The sequence below is a fragment of the Anolis sagrei genome, chromosome 2 (assembly GCF_037176765.1).
Source record: "Anolis sagrei isolate rAnoSag1 chromosome 2, rAnoSag1.mat, whole genome shotgun sequence".
In the NCBI taxonomy this organism is placed as follows: Eukaryota; Metazoa; Chordata; class Lepidosauria; order Squamata; family Dactyloidae; genus Anolis; species Anolis sagrei.
The window spans coordinates 64,150,846-64,170,505 of record NC_090022.1 but is presented as its reverse complement, the minus strand read 5'-3'; the positions used below and the strand labels follow the sequence as shown (position 1 = coordinate 64,170,505).

General features: G+C 40.2%; 1 protein-coding gene across 1 annotated transcript in view; it reads left to right on the top strand.

Moving 5' to 3' along the window:
• The window catches only part of LOC132769235 (haloacid dehalogenase-like hydrolase domain-containing 5), a 29,357-nt gene extending 10,342 nt beyond the window's left edge, over positions 1-19,015 (top strand). Inside the window, exons 2-8 of the mRNA XM_060765965.2 lie at positions 5,690-5,902; positions 6,548-6,660; positions 8,234-8,327; positions 11,033-11,066; positions 14,080-14,254; positions 14,922-15,110; positions 17,442-19,015. Coding sequence (XP_060621948.2) covers positions 5,690-5,902; positions 6,548-6,660; positions 8,234-8,327; positions 11,033-11,066; positions 14,080-14,254; positions 14,922-15,110; positions 17,442-17,859 — 1,236 coding nt within the window. The 3' untranslated portion in view covers positions 17,860-19,015. The remainder of the gene's footprint in view (positions 1-5,689; positions 5,903-6,547; positions 6,661-8,233; positions 8,328-11,032; positions 11,067-14,079; positions 14,255-14,921; positions 15,111-17,441) is intronic.
• Positions 19,016-19,660: the final 645 nt, after the last annotated feature.

Genomic DNA, 19,660 nt, shown 5'->3' with positions numbered 1-19,660 from the left:
TATTCCTGCCACTTTAGATCAAGAGAAATACATATTGTGCGTTGCTCTAATGGATAGGGTAACATGTACTGTATATAGTTTTTTAAAGACCTTATCTTTGCTTATAGTTGTTATTTGAGACAACTATAAGCAAATGTCTTTAAAAAGGTAAAATAAGGCCTAAAAATGTTTCAGTTTCATTACTCTGTGTACATTGCATTAGTTGCCATTTTGGTACTTGAAATGCAGAAGTGTAAATTCAGTTAAATAGATTTAATTTGAAGGGAGATGTTGACAAGCTGGAATGTATCCAGAGGAGGGCAACTAAAATGATTAAGGGTCTGGAGAATAAGCCCTATGAGGAGCTGCTTAAAGAGCTGGGCCTGTTTAACCTGCAGAAGAGAAAGCAGAGAGGAGACATGATGAGGGCCATGTATCAAGATGTGAGATGAAGTCATAGGGAGGAGGGAGCAAACTTGTTCTTCTACCCTGAAGACTAGGATGTGGAACAATGGCTTCAAACTACAGGAAAGGAGATTCCACCTGAATATTAGGAAGAACTTCCAGACTGTGAGAGCTGTTCAGCAGTGGAACTCTCTGCCCCAGAGTGTGGTGGAGGCTCCTTCTTTGGAGGCTTTTAAGCAGAGGCTGGATGGGCATCTGTCAGGGGTGCTTTGAATGTGATTTTCCTGCTTCTTGGCAGGGGGTTGGACTGGATGGCCCATGAGGTCTCTTCCAGCTCTATGATTCTATGACTCTAATTTACTTGTTCTAGTGTGCAGAGATATATGGGACTTAGATCTACTGCTGTATCACTAATAACCATCTAATTTGAAACGAGGAAGCTGGAACTGTCCACAACATAATAGGATACTGTACACATATTGCCGAAATCAGTGCTTCCAGGACTTTCTGTTGTGGGGAAAATCAGCATCCCCAGTCCACCACAAGTGTACCAGAAACTGGCACCATATTCATGTTTTTTCACTACTGGGTGTTGTTTCTGGAAATATGCCATGGACTTGCCGTTGATGGCTTGTGGACAGGCACTGGTCCAGGGATCATTGCTTTGAGCACCACCAGCCTAAATAAGTTGCCTTTTGTAGGTGTGGTCTCAACTGCTATAATTTTCTATCGCTGTAGAGCTTGAATGAACATTGAAAGCCCTTAGTGTGTTAAACCACCTATTAATAGAATCTCTTACACACATGATGGCTCATGGCCCTTGGGAATTTTTCAATGTTATTTTTTTATTAAATACAGTAAAAACTTGCAAGTAACTGGAAAATACTAAGTGACTACACTTACGCAAATATTATTCCTCCTTCCTTGGTTGGGTCGCAGTTTAAAAGCATACATAAATACACAATGTATTAAAACTTTACAAGAGTTGAAAGCAGTCCAGGTTTCTTAACTGAAACTTTCTTTCCTTTGTGTCACGCTTCAGGGATAACATGAACTTTTGTGCTGCTTCGGCAAGATATAACTAGGGGCAACATACACTGCATATGATTTTCCTTGTGCTAGCATTTGTTCTGTGGACGTGACAAAAACATTAACCCTTAGCAGTAAGCAGAGTTCTGAAAATATTATTTTATGCTTTGAGACTCTTAATGAGGTTTTGAGATTCCTCCGGGACCAGATTTAATCTACCCAAGAGACTAGAGTGGCAATTGCCCGTGTAAAGCTGTGATGTAATATCTGTTGGCATGTTTCAAACATAAACATGCTCTCTTGCCAAGTCTTTCAAAACACTCAAATGCTAATTAGAAGGCTGCTTTGATCAAATCTTTTCAGTGAAGTATTAATATGCAGACTGCTTACCAGTGTTTTTACTTGTCTAGTTTTGCTGAAATTTGAGGATTGTGTCATCTTAAGGTATTTGTGGTGAGAACAATCAGTTTATGTTGCCAGAGAAGTTTGGTTTAATTTCTTTCCGTTTTGAATACACTATTCTTAGTAAACAGAACCTAAATCCACAAGATCTGGCCAATTCCAATGCTGGTTGCCTACATCTCCAGAGAAAAATTAATCCAGCCTCCAATCTTGTTGGCTCTTTTATAAGACATCTTAAAGTGGCTTAAACAGTGTTAGGATCATAGAAAATATGTTTTCCCTATACCTTAAAAAAGGAATTCTTACAATCACTAGCCAAAAGAGATTTGATAGACAACAAATCCCTTTGAATTTAGCTGCTTGGGATGCAGTTACAAGGCAATCTTATGCATGATCAATTCCATTGGGATTTGTTGTCTGTTAAATTAGCTTTGTATTCCCACCTCCCAAGCTCTCTGGCATTCCACTTCATCTGGACAGCCACCTAATGTTTGGTTGCCATCTGCCTGAGAAAGGAGACATTTGAGTGCTTCAGTTTAGGACGCTAACAGCCAACCCAGTTCATGTTTTGAAAGGCACCCACACTCAGGTAGGAGGCCACTCCACACTGAACAGTCTCCTGTTCCATAAAGAAGTTCTGGTTTGCCAAGGAACAAAGGAGAGGTGAAGCAGACAGAAAACAAACAGCCATTAACACTTTCTCCTTCCTGACCACTTCAGAGAATATATGTGTGCAGTGTGAATCCCCTTCTTTAAAGGAGCTTTTGTGACTTTATTGTCCTGTTTTCCTTGAGGTTTTTCTGTATCATTCCTAAGGAAAGGGAGGTTATCATTGTCTAAGTAAAGCATCTTGTTTCTATTATTATTGTTGTTTGTAATACAAGATGAGTCCACAGCAGACACTCTATTGGATCATACGTCGGACACTTCCAAGTGTCTAGGATTGTGTGATGTATCGGTGAATAATGCATGCAGATCCCAGTAAGGTGGCCTTCTGCACCTGGCAGATGGTAATTTTGTCAGCGCCGATTGTGTTTAAGTGCAGGCCAAGATCTTTAGGTACTGCACCCAGTGTGCCGATCACCACTGGGACGACCTTGACTGGCTTGTGCCAGAGTCTTTGCAGCTCAATCCTCAAATTATTATTGTTATTATTGTTGTTGTTGTTGTTGTAAAGGTAAAGGTTTCCCTTGACATTAAGTCTAGTCGTATCCGACTCTGGGGGTTAGTGCTCATCTCCATTTCTAAGCCGAAGAGCCTGCGTTGTCTGTAGACACCTCCAAGGTCATGTGGCCGACATGACTGCATGGAGGGTTGTTAGCTTCCCGCAGAAGCTGTACCTAGTGATCTACTCACATTTGCATGTTTTCGAACTGCTAGGTAGGCAGAAGTTGGGCTTAACACCCGGAGCTCACTCCCCTCCCCAGATTTGAATCGTCAACCTTTCAGTCAGCAAGTTCAGCAGCTCAGTGGTTTAACCCGCTGCACCACCTGGGTTTCCTTTTTCGTTTTCTTCTTTGCTTTTTCTTATATTTATTTATACCCTGCTTTGTCTTTCCCAGAGGAGATTCAAAGCATCTTAACATAAAAACATTTGCATAAATTTAAAATACACACACATACAAACATTGAAGCAGAATTAAATATAAACAGCATTAAAAATTCAACAGTTAAAAAACCATTAAAACATATTCAGAGTTCAATACCACAGCACCCGCTGAATTGATCTTAAACACCTTCATATTTAAAAGGCTGTCTGAATAAAAAGGTTTCTACAAGGAAACTCCAAAGAAGGATGATATTTCTGACCCAAAGGCGTCCTTTCTGGTGTTTTAGTTTGCACATTGGACCTGGACTGTAGGGAACCAGAGTTCAAATGTCCGCTCAGTGAGTAACCTTGGGCAGGCCAATCTTGCCAAGAAAACCCCATGATCACTTCACATAAGTGAGAAATAACTTGAAGGCACACAGCACTACCAGCAACATCTTCTATGCATCTATGAGTGTGCAATCAGCAGAGTGTGTACTATCTATTCCCAAAGAATTGGAACCAGAGCTTGGATGAGTCTTTTGTTTGGACTACACTTCTCAGAATCCTTGACTAGCAGAGCAATTGGTGAATTCTAGAAGTTATCATCTGAAAAAGTAATTATTTTGAAAGTATTTATTTATTTACTACATGTATATATCGCCCCTCTCAGCCCGTAGGTGACTCAGGGCAGTACTGTTTAGATTTAAGGGAATCTATACTAGACAAACAGTGCTCCATCCAGTCATGCTGGCCACATGACCTTGGAGGTGTCTCTGGGCAATGCTGGCTTTTTGGCTTAGAAATGGAGATGAGCACCACCCTGTAGAGTCGGACATAAGTAGACTCAATATCAAGGGGAAACTTTTACTTTACTGGATTACTGTACTACAACGTGAGGCAATTCTAACCATTAACATGAACTTCAAGTGATGAATATTTGCAGAGTACAATAGTGAAGTAAGTCAGTGTTTGTACATGCTTGAAATTTGTGTGGGTGGCTTTCCTTAAGTCTCAATGTTGGGTGATTTCTTAGTCATGTAATCCATTAGTGGAAAATCTGCTGATTGACCTAAATACTTGTTTTTGTTAATTTCTTGCCAACTGTGTCTATTCAAACAGTACAAATTGGCTTTAGAAGGAATAAAACATTATTTGAGTGCATGCTGAGATGAAGCAAAGGTTACATAATTAATTAATGTGGAAATATTTATAGCTCATGCAGTGTTTAAAAGCAACCCAGAGTGTGAGCCCCTGTTATTAAGACCCCAGCAATACTCTTTATTGAACTTTATCTGGCATAGATCTTTTCCAGTGTTGAAATGTGTCTTGATGCATGTCTAATTGACATCCTTTAGTTTCAAATATTATTGTCAAACATTAATCTTTATGGCATGTGAACCTTTTGGATTTTTAATAGTTGAGGGTTCCAGTAGAACTATGTATTTTGGTGGTTAATAAAGAGTACTAGACTTGGACCAGTTCAAGCCTCCATTCCCTTATAAAAGTTCACTGTATCACTGTCAGTCTTATATGACCTCAGCATGATTGATCTCATAAGATAACTGGGAGAATGAAATGGGATAACCTCAAATCTGCTATTTTTAAGTCTTTGGAGGAAATATAGTGTCTCTAGAACAGCCTCTTGCAATTTCTTGATTTCCAATGTCTAGGACTGCATTTCTCATCATTTCTAGCCAGAATGCCCATTGAACACTTTGGGAGTCGGAGTGGATTGTGACCAGATTGGGGAGGCCTGGTTTAAAGTCTTGGATTAGGACCAGTGTGGTGATGTGAGGTTCAGATTGCCACGTAGCCATGACTCTCCCTGGGTGAATTGCTGTTTGACAGGGTTGTAACAAGTACAGTAGAGTCTCGCTTATCCAACCTTTGCCCATCCAACATTCTGTATTATCCAACACAGTCTGCCTCCTGCCTGGATCCACAGCTGTTTCAATACATTGCGATGTTTTGGTGCTAAATTCAGAAATATAGTAATTATTACATAATGTTACAGAGTATTAAACTGCTTTTTCTGTTGATTTGTTGTAAAACATGATGTTTTGGTGCTTAATTTGTAAAATCATAACATAATTTGACATCTAATAGGCTTTTTCTAAATCCCTCCTTATTATCCAACATTTTCACTTATCCAGTGTTCTGCTGGCCCATTTATGTTGGATAAGCGAGACTCTATACTGTATTAAAAAGGGGAAGGAAAACTTCGGAAGAAAGGCAAGTGTCTAGGTTACATAAAGCAAAAGAATAATGCTATGAGTGTAAGTTTTAGTAGAAATGAACTGATGGTGAAATATTAAACACTTGCTTTCTCATTCCTGACTTCAGCTCAACATACAACAACCTACCTTTGGCTTCCTGTTTGACATCGATGGAGTATTGGTGCGAGGGAAGACGCCAATTCCTGCAGCAAGAAAAGCCTTTCAAAAACTTCTTAACTCTCAGGGAGAATTTTTGGTGCCTGTAGTCTTTGTCACTAATGCAGGAAACTGTCTTCGTCAGAAGAAAGCAGACCAGCTGTCCCATATCCTTGGCATTCCCGTGAGTAACTTCAGCGTCTCCTGACTATGTTTGGATTATAATCCACGACAATAAAATCCAATATATATGTATATATAGCTAGTCTGTTTTATATTTTGTATAACATTCATCAAGGCAGTCTCCTAACCCTTTCTTACAGTTCTCTTTTCACAAAGATGCAGTACCTTTCCAAGTCATTTTTAGAATTTATCATTTGAAAGGGATTCATCAACTATTTACTATCTACATGATTTCAGGGCTAATTTTGTGTAGTTCTATATAAGAACAGTAACCCCTTTAAAAGTAAGATTTCTGTGTCCTCAGTACTGTGTTGGATGTCATATTAATATTTGTCATATTAATGGTTTGAGGCTTAGGCCCCTTCATTGCCCTATATCCCAGGATCTGGTCCTAGATTATCTTCTTATCCCAAATTATATGGCAGTGGAGACATACATAATCCAATTCCATGTAGATAATCTGGGATCAGATCTTAGGATATATGGTCGTATAGGTCCAGCCTTAGTTGTAGGGGGAGGGAGGAACATGTGCATCAGCTGTCTGCTTTGGAAAAACAAATCCTTAGTATTATCTTCATGAAGAAGGTTGCCTAGGATAAAAGAAAAAATATAAATGATTACAGCTGTCTTTTCCCCCCTCTACTAGATTTCCCAAGACCAAGTCATGATGTCCCACAGTCCTTTGCGAATGTTCAGACGTTACCATGACAAATGTGTTCTTGTATCAGGTCAAGGTCCACTTCTTGACATTGCTAAGCAGTATCCTTTCAAAAATAGTGGTCTCTCATTGAGCACAGACCTCAGAAAAGTTGGGAGGCCAAGAGAACTAAACACCCAGAGCCAAGATCCCAAGAGATAACGTTTCCAAGCTCTAGTTATTTGGGAGAGATTTGGGATTTGTGCAGAACTCTGGTAGGTTTGGATTATTTCATTCTGCATTAGGTCAGCCTGAAGGACACAAAAACACGTGTAAGCTGTCAAGATCTCCAGATCTCTTGAGAAAGTAGTTTGAAACAAAATGTGTCTGTGTGCAGGGTCCTGTCAAACTCAGTGCCTACATTGACAAGTTCCTGGTCCCAATTCAAAGTGCAGGTCATTACCTACAAAGCCCTACACAGTTCAGGTCCTTCCTATCTTCGTAACCCCCTATGAACCAGCTTGGCCTCTAAGATCTGCCGGGGAGGTCCTCTCTGTCCCACCTCGGTTTTAGCAGTGCTTGGTGGCGCAAGGGAGAGGGCGTTCTGGGTGGTAGCCCCTTTGCTTTGGAATGCTCTCCCCAGAGAAATTAGGCTAGCCCCCACACTCCAAGGTTTTCGGAAAAAACTTGAAATCATGGCTTTTTAAGCAGAGCTTCAAAGAGGGCTAACATTAGTTTATACCTGAGGATCAAGCACTTGTTTGATTCGGGCACTTAACGTGACTGAAATTGATACAACTATTTTATCCACAACTATTGCCGCATTTTATTTAGTATTTTAATTAATGGGGGTTTTAACGCTATCAACACTGTTATTGTTTACAATTGGTATGTATTTTACTGTATTTGTGTGATGTGTTTTACTGTATTTGTATATTCCACTGCTCTACCATGTGCTTTGTAAGCAACTTTTGGGAGATGGTGGTGGGATATAAATAACATTATTATTAGTATTACATATCCACTTGAGGTTTCGGTAGATGATGTGATAAATTTAGGTTTTTTCTGTGGGACTGCAAAGATTGGAGCCAAGGTAGACCACAAAAACAAAAACAAAAAAAGATAATCCATTTTTGAAAGCTTAAAATTCTGAATTTTTTTACTTAGTTTTCATCTTGCTTAATGGGTGTTCTTTGTGGACAGTGAGGTGAGGAGTTTAAAAAAAGTATGCATGTTTCCCCCAAAATTGTTGGTTTGAAAGACTCTTGTGGGCACTTATCTTTGGTTGAGAGCATGAATACAACAAAATGCATTCTTTTACCATGCAGCTTTAAATAATGTTCCTATAGATATTCTTGAAACCAGTAAGACCTGTTGCTAATTACATTTTTCAGGACCAAGTATAAGTAGCTAAAGAGTTAATATGAACTTGTTCTAACAATGCTACTCAGGAAAAAATGACATCAGCTTCCAACTGTAGGGGCCACAGTGAGCAAAGAAAAGTGGTGCTTAAATATTATTCAAGGCCAGAGTTCTTTCTTACTGTTCTTTTACATGTTTGTCAAAGAGTGGTAAAGTTTTAACTTAAGACTATCACAGTCAAATCAAATGAATTGCTTATGATGTTTTCGCAAGGTAAAGTTGTGCATTTCTATAGAATACCGATTGTTATCCATAACTAGCAACATCAATTAGTCTTGGATTTTTTCACCCAATTACAATTGACAAACTACGAGAGACGTATCCATTATTGGATATGGTGGACCATGACCGAAGACCTAAAGTTTTGGTAAGTATTTGTGTTATTTTTCAACACCCTCTCATGAAAGTGGTCTGTTCTGTAACTGAAACAAGAAAACATGGATACTACAACACAAATCTTGTAGTGTACACATAAATAAGCAAAAAATGGCAGTTTCCTATGGTTTCTGATGACGAACAAGGTTTATACTTTCCTCACTTGGAATCCAGTTTAGCTGTGATATTCCTGCTATCAGTTTAACTCAGAGTTTCCCTGCTCTTTAGGGCACATGGGCTTTGTTTTTTAGTATGTGATGATTGCTGTGAGATTATTGAGATTGCTATCTACTCACGTGGAAGTTTATTGTTATTCTCACAGATTATCTTTCTCCTCTTCACCTCCCAATTCTGCCCTCACCAGTACAACACTGAGGAAAAGATACACAAGACTCACAAAAGCTTGTTTGTCACAGAGCCATGTAGCTAATTAAACACACCAGTGCCAACAATCCTCGCAGTTACCCTGCTTTCTTTCAGCATTCACGATCTCCATAATCCATGGTCAGTTGTAGGCTACCTTCTTGCCCATTTCCTGTAGTGCTTCAGCAGACAGCAGATGCCCAAAGATGATGCCCCACCACCAAGTATCAAGCTGTGCCCCTCATTCGTCCCTCTCCCGTTATGTGCCTAGTTTATGAAATTATAGGAAATGAGGCCACATACGTCATGAGTTCACCAGGTTATTCAGCCAACATCACAGTGTTTTCTGGATATTAACAGCATGGATTTTGCCCCACTGCCACCACAAAATCAGATATGTTCGTTGAGCTTTTGCACTTACAAACTTTCAAGATTATTCATTGTCAGATCATATCTGATCCAGGTCTAGATGAAGTCAGGCAGTTTTGGCCCATGTGCATATATGTGTTTTAAATTTACTAGTGTTTTTATGGAGTTTAGTTTGGAGTTTAGCATTGGAAACTTTCCCTCCCAGTGGACATAGTAATTTGACTGAGAACAGGGAGTGAATCCTGTCTGCTGATAAAAACAAATGAATGAAAAACACCAATAATACCAGGGGTATTCAACTTAGCATTGGAGTTTGGCCCTAAAATTAGTCTGTTGTTGAAATGATCTTATTGTGTCTTGGATTTAAGGTACACTACTAGCTTAAGTGCCAAAAACATATTTGTTGTGTAGACTAAAGGAAGGCACATGTAATTGTCTTTTGTTTTATCTTGCCTGCATCATTTAAAAGGTTGTACAGTTTGTCCTTAGGTTTACTCAGTATTGACTGATCTTGGAAGAGATTAGGCAGCAGCTGAGAGAACAGGGCACAAACATCAGGAAACGCTTCCAAGAACCAGCAGTTCAATTCAGCTTAACGCATTTTATCCTATCGTTAGGAAGGGTTTAAGGAGACTTGGTAGATCAAAACTTAACCCTCTAAAAACTTACATTGTTTATGCATTTTGTAAATGTAGCTATATATTTTTTTTGTGAAAGGACTTTTTGTTTGTTTCCCTTCTGTTTCCTTGGTGCATTTTGAATTTTAAATTGTCTCCTTGTGGAGAGAAAAAGTGGAGTATAAATAAACATTATTATTATTATTATTTCTTCCCCTGTGCTGAAGTGTATCTAGTGAATTTCAAAGAAAGGCAAGGAAACAAAACTTATTTGAAGTTTTTGTGAGATATTCTGGCTTGATTGGATCTGGCTAAGTGTAATTTGATGGCAGTTAGCTGTGTGTAGTATAACTGCTTTCTCAATAATGTTGTGTAAATTGTGGAAATTAACTGTGAAGAGAATTTTTGTGATTAATATAACTAATATACAGCAGTCACCAAATTACAAACATCCGACTTACAATTAATAGTTAAGAAAAGGAGTTATCATGGGGAAAAGATGTCTCCACTCCAATCCTTGTTTCTACAACAAAGGCCATTTTTTCTCAAAATCCAATGATCACAGGGACAGAAAGTGAGATGAAATCTTCTGAACAGGAGCAATAGACAGCAAAGCAAACACCATGGGGTGTTCACCCTTCCTTATGCTATCCAAAGCTTGCATAGATAGATAGATAGATAGATAGATAGATAGATAGATAGATAGATAGGGCTCATGTTACACTTTAAAATGTACATGTTCTGACTGACGTACAAATTCAACTTAAAAACAAACCTACAGAATCTATCTTGCTTGTTGTGAGTTTTCCTGGCTGTATGGCTATGTTCCTGAAGCATTGTCTCCTGACGTTTTGCCTGCATTTATGGCAGGCATCCTCAGACCTCACAACCTCTGAGGATGCCTGCCATAGATGCAGGCAAAACGTCAGGAGAGAATGCTTCTGAAACATGGCCATACAGCCCAGAAAACTCACAACAACCCAGTGATTCCAGCCATGAAAGCCTTCGACAATACATGTTCGTAACTTGGGGACTGCCTGTATTTGTATTTTATGAATGCGTGAAGACATACACTGTAGAGAATAAATGAAATTAAATGCAAGAAGACTATATTTTTACTATTCATCTCCACACCTTGTGAAATACTGAAGCTGGATTATATAGAAATACCCAGAGCCTAATGGTAAAATAAAGTAGGCAAGATTATTTACTCTGGCTGAACTAGAGATTTGAAACTTGTCTGAGGAAATTCTGGTCCTTAAAAATATAGTACTGGCATATCTGAGTAAGTGAAACGAGTTTCGCAAGAATACAGACTAGTGTAAGGCTGCTTTTTTTTTCTTTGCAGCATCCGCCTGCAGTTGAGCTTCCCAAGATCGAGGGTCAGTATGTCTCATATTCTAATTGTGTTCTAACTTATTCTTACAAAAAGTAGAATGGATAGTAGCCATTGTTTAAAAATAGTGTGTTGTTACATGTTTATAAATCAGGTTTATGGCTGTTATGAGCAGTGTACATTCCTTGTTTAATACAAGTTATTTCACAAGAATATTGCTACTCATTTAGCCTGGATATTGCTTTCTATCTTTGTATTTTCTACACTCTTCTAAATCTGCTACCTGGAGCTGCACTATGATGATTTCAGTCTCAGCTATACAATCTCTATACTGTATACGATTTTAAAAATACTAAAGCATTGTGCTAAATCTGTCAGTAATAACTAAACATCAGCCTAGTTCATATTGGAAAACAGACTGTTACTGAAATTTGCAGCACAAAATAACATATATACACAATTAACACCAAACTATTCTGTGACACTTTCTGCCAAACAAATCATATTACAGAGGCCTTATCATTTTTCAGTATTAATAGATTATTTGGGAAGACAGACTCAGCCATGGTGGGCCATGCTCTCGTTAAGTCTCATAAAGACTATTGCAACACGCTCTACATAGGGTTGCCGTTAGGAAGCTTCAAGTAGTCCAACAGGCAGCAGCCAGGTTTCTAACTGGAGCGACTTACAGAAGGAATACTACCCCCCTTTTGAGCCAGCTCCACTGGCTGCTGGTTTACTACGAGCACAAATCAAAGTGTTAGCCTATAAAGACCCAAATGGTTCCGGTCCAGCTGACCTATCCAAACGTATCTCTCTTTATGAGCCAACTAGAGCATTAAGGTCATCTGAGGATGTCTTGCTCTCAGTCCCACCGTCCTTGCTGGCACAATTGGTGGGGACAAGAGACAGGGCCTTCTCAGTGGTGGCACCTTGTCTGTGGAACTCTCTCTCCAGCGAGATCAGATTATCTTTCTCCCTCCTACCATTTAGGAAACTACTTAAAACGTGGCTTTTAAAGCAAGCATTTGGAAAGTGAGGTGAAGCAGCCATGATAACTTTGGCATTGGCGCTGTTTTATATTGCCAGTGTTTGAGGTTTTATAGTCTACTGGTTTTAATTTATTGTTATATGCTATGTGTTTTTATCTTTTGTAAAGCATTGAATTTAGCCATTATGCACAGTTGTGAACTTCTTTGAGTCCCGTCCCCCTCATGGGTAGGGAAAAGCAGCATATAAATAAATAGGTTGGTATCAAAAGTGTAAGCCTTTCAAAGCCTGTGCAAAATAAGATTTTACTACCCAAGATGACGATTCCAGGAACCCTTAACCGTTTTAATTTCTGAAGAAAACCATTTGACAGTAGCATAAATATGTTATTATGAACCATAGATTTATTTCCCCCACTGGAATTATTCAAGGTTCTGTAAACTAGAAATATTATTATTATTATTATTATTAACTTTATTTGTACCCCGCTAGCATCTCCCGAAGGACTCGATGCGGCTTACACAGGCCGAAGCCACTAACACAATACAAAGAAAACATATCACAGCAGTAAACAAGCAAATCAAAACAATTAAGCAAAATAAACAGCAAATGACATACATCAAGACACTATTAAAAACTGGTTCGGCCGGCGCAAAGGGGTACAGGGTTAAAAGTGCTGATATGGCAGGAGGAACGTAGGATTAAAGTGTGATGTGCAGCAACATTTGTTGTACTAAAGTGCTTCCAGGACTTGGGATGGGGATTCCTAGTTTGGGAAGGCACAACGGAACAGCCAAGTTTTTAAATTCCTTTTGAAAACGGCTAGAGTGGGGGCCTGTCTGAGATCTTTTGGGAGGGCGTTCCAAAGTCTGGGGGCCGCCACGGAAAAGGCCCTGTCACGCGTCCCCACCAAGCGCGCTTGCGACGTGGGTGGGATCACGAGCAGGGCCTCTCCGGATGACCGTAACACGCGTGTGGGTTCGTAGATGGAGATGCGGTCACACAGGTAGGGTGGTCCCAAACCGTTCAGGGCTTTATAGGTGAGCACCTGCACCTTGAATTGGGCCCGGAAGATGAATGGCAGCCAGTGGAGCTCCTTAAACAGAGGGGTAGACCTCTCTTGATAATGGGCTCCGGTTAGCATCCTGGCTGCTGCACGTTGGACCAGTTGCAGTTTCCGGGCCGTCTTCAAGGGTAGCCCCACGTAGAGCGCATTGCAGTAATCCATTCTAGAGGTGACCAAGGCGTGGACCACCCCGGCCAGATCAGCCTTCACGAGGTATGGTCGCAGTTGGCGCACAAGTCTCAGTTGCGCAAAGGCCCTCCCGGATACCGCCGACACCTGAGCTTCAAGTGTAAGCGAAGAATCCAAGAGGACGCCCAAACTGCGGACCTGTGGCTTCAGGGGGAGTGTAACCCCGTCCAACACAGGTAACCACCCTATACCCCGATTCGGTTTACGATCGACCAGGAGGACCTCTGTCTTGTCGGGATTGATCTTCAGCTTGTTCTTCCTCATCCAGATCGACACAGCGGCCAGGCACTCACCTAGCACCTGAGAAGCCTCCTTGGAATTAGGTGGAAAGGAGTAGTAGAGTTGTGTGTCATCTGCGTAGAGATGGCACCCAACTCCAAAACCCCGGATGACCTCTCCCAGCGGTTTCATGTAGATGTTAAAAAGCATGGGAGACAAAATAGAGCCTTGCGGGACCCCACAGGTCAAAGGCCAGGGGTCAGAGCAGGCCTCTCCCAGCTTCACCATCTGGGTTCGTCCCTCCAGGAAGGACTGGAGCCACGACAGAACCGTGCCCCCAAGGCCCATCCCGGAGAGACGACCCAGAAGGATACCATGATCGATGGTATCGAAAGCCGCTGAGATGTCCAGGAGAACCAGCAGAGTCACACTCCCCCTGTCTAGCTCTCTGCGGAGGTCATCCACCAAGGCGACCAAGGCTGTCTCGGTGCCATGGCCAGGCCTGAAACCAGACTGTGAAATATTACATTGTGATATGCAGTAAAAAGATAAAACCTCATATGTGTGTGTATGCGTCTTTGTGTGTGTCTTGCAGCAATTATTTTGTTTGGTGAGCCAGTGAGATGGGAAACTAACCTCCAGTTGATAATAGATGTCCTTTTGACAAGTGGCTATCCTGGAAATCCATATCCTCAGGGAACAAACACCCACATTCCTGTATTGGCTTGTAATATGGATCTGATGTGGGCAGCTGAAGCTCAGTCTCCAAGGTAGGACTCAAATTTCCAATTGTGAGTGCTAAAGCCCCTGATGTTTTGAGCATATGATCAGAAGGGGGATGAAAACTTCATTCTACTGTGTCTTGGTTGCCAGCTGAAGAGCTGCTCCATTACTCAGAACAGCTGCTGTTTCATAATAATAATAATAATAATAATAATAATAATAATAATAATAATGTTTATTTATATCCCGCCCCTTTTTCCCAGGGGACTCGGTGTGGCTTACAACATAGATAATACAATAAATACATAAAGTGGAAACAAACAATTAATAACATATCCAATCAATATATAACACAAAATACAGTACAATCAAATAACAAAACTGCCAATAACATTCTGAACATTTGATTAAAACACAGTCATTCCTTTGAGCTAAAAGGGCTTGCTATCCCATCAAGATAAGTCCATATTCTAGAGATTGACTAATCACTGTCAAAACCATATTTAAATAACCAGGTTTTCTGAAGATTTTTTTTTGGGGGGGGGGGGAGTTGGATATGAGACATTGTGTAGTTCCACATTCATAACTAAGTAAGCAATGTGGTATCTTGACATACAAATTTCGACTAACAAATGACCTGTTTGGTCTTTTCATATGTGATTTATTTTTTTACTGTGGTTATTTCTCATTGACAAAACCATTTATATATTTTAGGTTTGGACATGGAACGTTCATGGTTTGTCTGGAAAATATTTACAAAAAGATTACTGGCAAGGAGCTGAAATATGAAGCTTTGATGGGGAAGCCTAGTGCACTGACGTATCACTATGCAGAGTACTTGATCAGAACACAAGCAGCAGCAAAAGATTGGAAGAAACCCATTAAAACTCTCTATGCAATTGGGTAAGAGATTTTTCAGCAGAACATTCTTATTGTAGATAGTAGCAAATTAACACACTTTGTAAAAAAAAAAAAGTAAGCCAAAGTTTACTGCCATCTCATTTCCCATTCACTTAAGAGAAAAGAGATATTTCAAGTTAAGCATTGTTACAGGATTAAAGGAGGATATGGTACAGAAATGTAAGGAATATTGTAATCATTAACTTAAAGGTGGATAGAACAGGTAGTTGATTAAAACTATATACAAGCTATATACAAAGATAAGCCCCCATTTACAGATCCTATTCATAAGTGGTTATTAATAGTAAGTTTCACAAAGTACAAGTGGAAGGGAACCGAAGTAACACTATGAGCATGTCTTTTAGTTCAGTTAGTACAGGCATGGGCAAACTTTCTAACTTGGGGGCCGCATGGTAGGCTGTAGTGGGGTGGGCAGGCCCGGGAGGGAGGGGTTCTCCCCTAGCCCCCTCCCTGCCCTTTCTTCCCCTTTCTCTTCTCTTTTGGAGACAGAAATTGAAGGAAAGACAGGAAACGTTTGGATCCCAAAAGAGTTGGTCTTGGTCAGGATGAGATGGTGGATGGGAGAGAAAAAGTGTATCCATTAGACCCCTCCCTTATTTCCTACTCCTGGTATACAATCCTAGAGTCGGAAGAGATCCCCAAGGGCCATCCAGTCCAACCCCCTGCCATGCAGGAAGGCACAATCCAATAGATAGCCTCTGCAGAAAAGCCTCCAGAAGAGGAGACTCCACTACACTCCAAGGCAGCCTGTGTCACTCTCCAACAGCTCTTACTCTCAGGAAATTCTTCCTAATCTTTTCAGTGGAACCTTTTCCCCTGCCATTTGAAACCATTGCTCCCTTGTGCCCTGGTCTCTAGAGTAGCAGAAAGTCAGTTTTCCCCCTCCTTCTTCCTCAATGGGACACCCTTTTAAATCTTGAAACATGATTCTCATGTTCCCTCTCTAACTCCTCTTCCCCCAGCTAAACATCCCCCAGGAAGAAAGGAGGAAGAAAGGGAGGAAGAGAAGGTTGGAAGGAAGGAAAGGAGGGAGAGAGGGAGGAAAAAGAGAGTGTGAAGGAGGGAGGAAAGAGGGAAGGAAGGACATAAGGGTAGAAGGGATAGAAGGAGGAAGGGAGAATGAGAGAGGTAAGGAAGGAAGGGTTGAAGAGAAGGGAGGGGAGGGAGGAAAGAGAAGGAAGGAAGGAGAAAGGGAGGGGAGGGAGGAAAGAGAAAAGCAAGGGAGAACAAAAAGGTGGGAGGGAAAGAAGGATGGAAGGAGAAAGAGGGAGGTAAGAAAAAGAGGGAAGGAAAGAGAGAAGCAAGGATAGGGTGGTGAGCAAGAGGAGGGCCTGAGAAAAGAGCCCAAGGGGGCGTATCTGGTCCCCGGGCCTGCGTTTGCCCATACCTGAGTTAGTGTGTTATTACTTGGTTCACTCCTGTAATAAGAATATAAAAATGCACCTCAAAATAAATGTAGAGGTCCTAAGATGACAAGTTCTTTGAATCTTCAAAGTTCACACTTAGCTATTTTGGCGTCTTACTGATATGTGTTTGAAAAATCCAGCTAGTCATGAAGTGCTAACCGTTGTGAACTTATAATACAGGGTTAGTCAAAATGCATAGGCCAATAAGCCATTCAATTGAATGGCTTATTGGCCTATGCATTTTGACTAACCCTGTATATACACACACTCCAATACTGTGGCGTTGTACACTTTTTATATCAGATCTATTCACGAGTCTTTCTAAAGAACATGCCACAGTTCCATGAAATAGGTTGAGGTTTATTTCTCTAAAAGTACAGAGACTTTTTTTTCACTTTGTTGGGTTTTTGGTTCCACTGAGCTATGATTAAGAAAAATATATTTACCTAAAGATTGCAGATATGCATGTCTCAAGCCCATAGGCTGCTATATGGGATGTGTGTCATTCAAAGCATTGCACCAAACTTTAATACAGTTTGACTTTCCCTTATCCAAAATACTTGGGACCAGAAGTATTTTTGATTTAAGATTTTTTTTTTGAAATCCCTGTATTTGCTTTGGAAATATCTTGGGATTCAAATATATACATATTTATTTGTGTTTCATATACATTGTGCATGAAACAAAGTGTGGGAACATAGAACATTATAAAACAAACGTGCCACTATCTGAACCACTCGTATGGACAATTTTGGAATATTTTGGGTACTTGAATTCCAGAGAAGGGATGCTCAGACTTGTAAACCAAATCAAAATTGAAATAGCAAACTGTTTTAACTCTTTAACAAAAGCTGTATCCGTACACTTCCATTATATTAATCCCAATATAACTCTCCTGGCTTTCTAGGGATAACTTAATGACAGATATTTATGGTGCTAACCTTTACAACCGCTACCTTGAAGAGAACAATTCCAGAAGAGGCTCCAAGGCCCGTGTCCAGGCCCAAGCAGCTGGAGGCACAAGGTCCACCACAGTCTCTCAGGAAGAAGAACTGGACAACAGCTGGGAGAGTGAATTGGCATCTGCTTCAGCCACAAGCTGCCACTCTGTCCTTGTTTGCACTGGGGTTTACAACCCTCACACAGAAGTCCCCTCTGACACAAGGGAGAGCATCACTGAGACTGTGTTTCATGGGCACAGAGATTTCAGATTTGATCCAGCTTTAGTAGAACCAGACCACATTGTGCCAGATGTTGATGCTGCTGTTGATTTAATCTTCCAACTGGAGAACTTTGCACCAAATGAAAATTTCAGGACTTCTTAACAGCCTCTTAATGGTTATACTCCTTTCTGTTTTGAAAAACAAGTGGGGGCACTTACTAAGAATTCACTAACATGTTTTTGTTTATATGTGTTAACACTTCTAATGTATTACTCCTATTTGTTCTAACCTCATTTATTTTGAAATTTTAGTTTATGTGTCACTTATTTCTTTTAGTTGTCAGTGCCGCAATATGAATTTTGATTTCTGAGTGTTAACTTCCTTGCTTAGCCCAAAAGCTTGAACCTACTGTTCTGAATGCTGAGGAGGAACATCTCATACATTGAGGTAGAAATACAATAAATAAACTCCTTGGCTTCAATACGGTATCTCTACAGGGTAACATTACTACAAAGCCCCTGAAGGTATGCCATGTAGCCATGCCATGCTTCATGGTAAGCAGGTGGGCTGGATGACCATTGCATATATTGGCAGTAATGTCATGATTTCATGTCTGGTCTCAGGAATGTGGCCAGCTGCTTCTTTGAGCCTGTCCGCCTGCCATAAAGCACAGAATGGCCATGTTAGAGAGGAAGCTTTGCATTTGTGGAGGTGGGATGGGAATGCCAACCTCTGCGGCATCAGAAATAAGAGAGTATTCTTGAAGGGCCATGTCAAGTGTTCCCCTATGGTCGCTCTTTGGTGTTTCCATCCATAATCCTCTTGATTCTGTGCTCTTCCTGTGGAACTTTTCAGTTCTTGAAGATGGAATTCACTTGAGTTTGTAATGACTGAATACAAACCATCAGGCATAAATATGTACAAATGCCGTCAAATGGGATTGTATTCAAGTCTAACTCGTGTTCAGTAACTTCCTGTAAGAGCTCCCAATTGACTTTGCCCTTTGGCTGCCTGGCTTACTAGCTAAGCTTTAGTTACACTGAAGTTTTATTATTAATCATGATGGTGCACTGTGGCAGAATGCCAGACAGCTGCTTTGGCCTCTGGTTTTAACTTTAAACTCCAAACCATCATGCCTATACTACACATTTGCTTAAATATATACTAGTGAAGTTCCCCTTCCCGTCTGTTGCTTATTAAGATAATGTATCTCGGTGATGTATATGCTTCAATAGTAACTTATTTCATGCCATACCTGTTTTTGAAATGTTTTAACTAACAGATTTGTCTAGTAAAGTATTTTCTTTTAAAAAATGAATACAGAGCCTTAATTCACGTGCTTTTCATTTCTTACACCCAACTTTGTTGATTTTTAGACAGAGGTTAGATAGTCATCTCTCAGTCATGCTTTTAACAATGGATTTCTGCATTGCTAGCATGTTGAAAAGGACTTCGGGGGACATCCAGCCCAATCCTGTGATTCTATATGAATGTTAGTTAATATTACTAGCCACACTTGCAAATATTAGATTAGTACAGAAGGCTTCCAATGATCTGTTGTATCTAACAAATTCTGATGTAGACCTTTGATTTTTAAAAATCTGTTGTGCTGTTTTTTGGGGTTTTGTTATTTTTTTGCAGTAGTGGTCACTTTTTTCTTTAAAGATAAGAACACTAGTCACTTGTGCGGTATACTTGTGCACTTGTGAAAATAGACTAAAGCCTATTTCTGGTGTATATTTTCCATTATCAGCTGCATTGACTCTCTTTGTTTCTGGACCTAATAGAAGATGCTAGTTCTTACCAGGAAACTTTACTGTTTTGTCCTATGCAAAGTTGTCTTTGGAAGATCTGAGATAGGAGCTACAATACAATAATATGTTGGAGTAGAAGAGAAAATAGAAGCCCCTTCAGTATTTTTTAATAGGGTGTGAGAAAATGAGGCAAACAACAGTGACCAGAG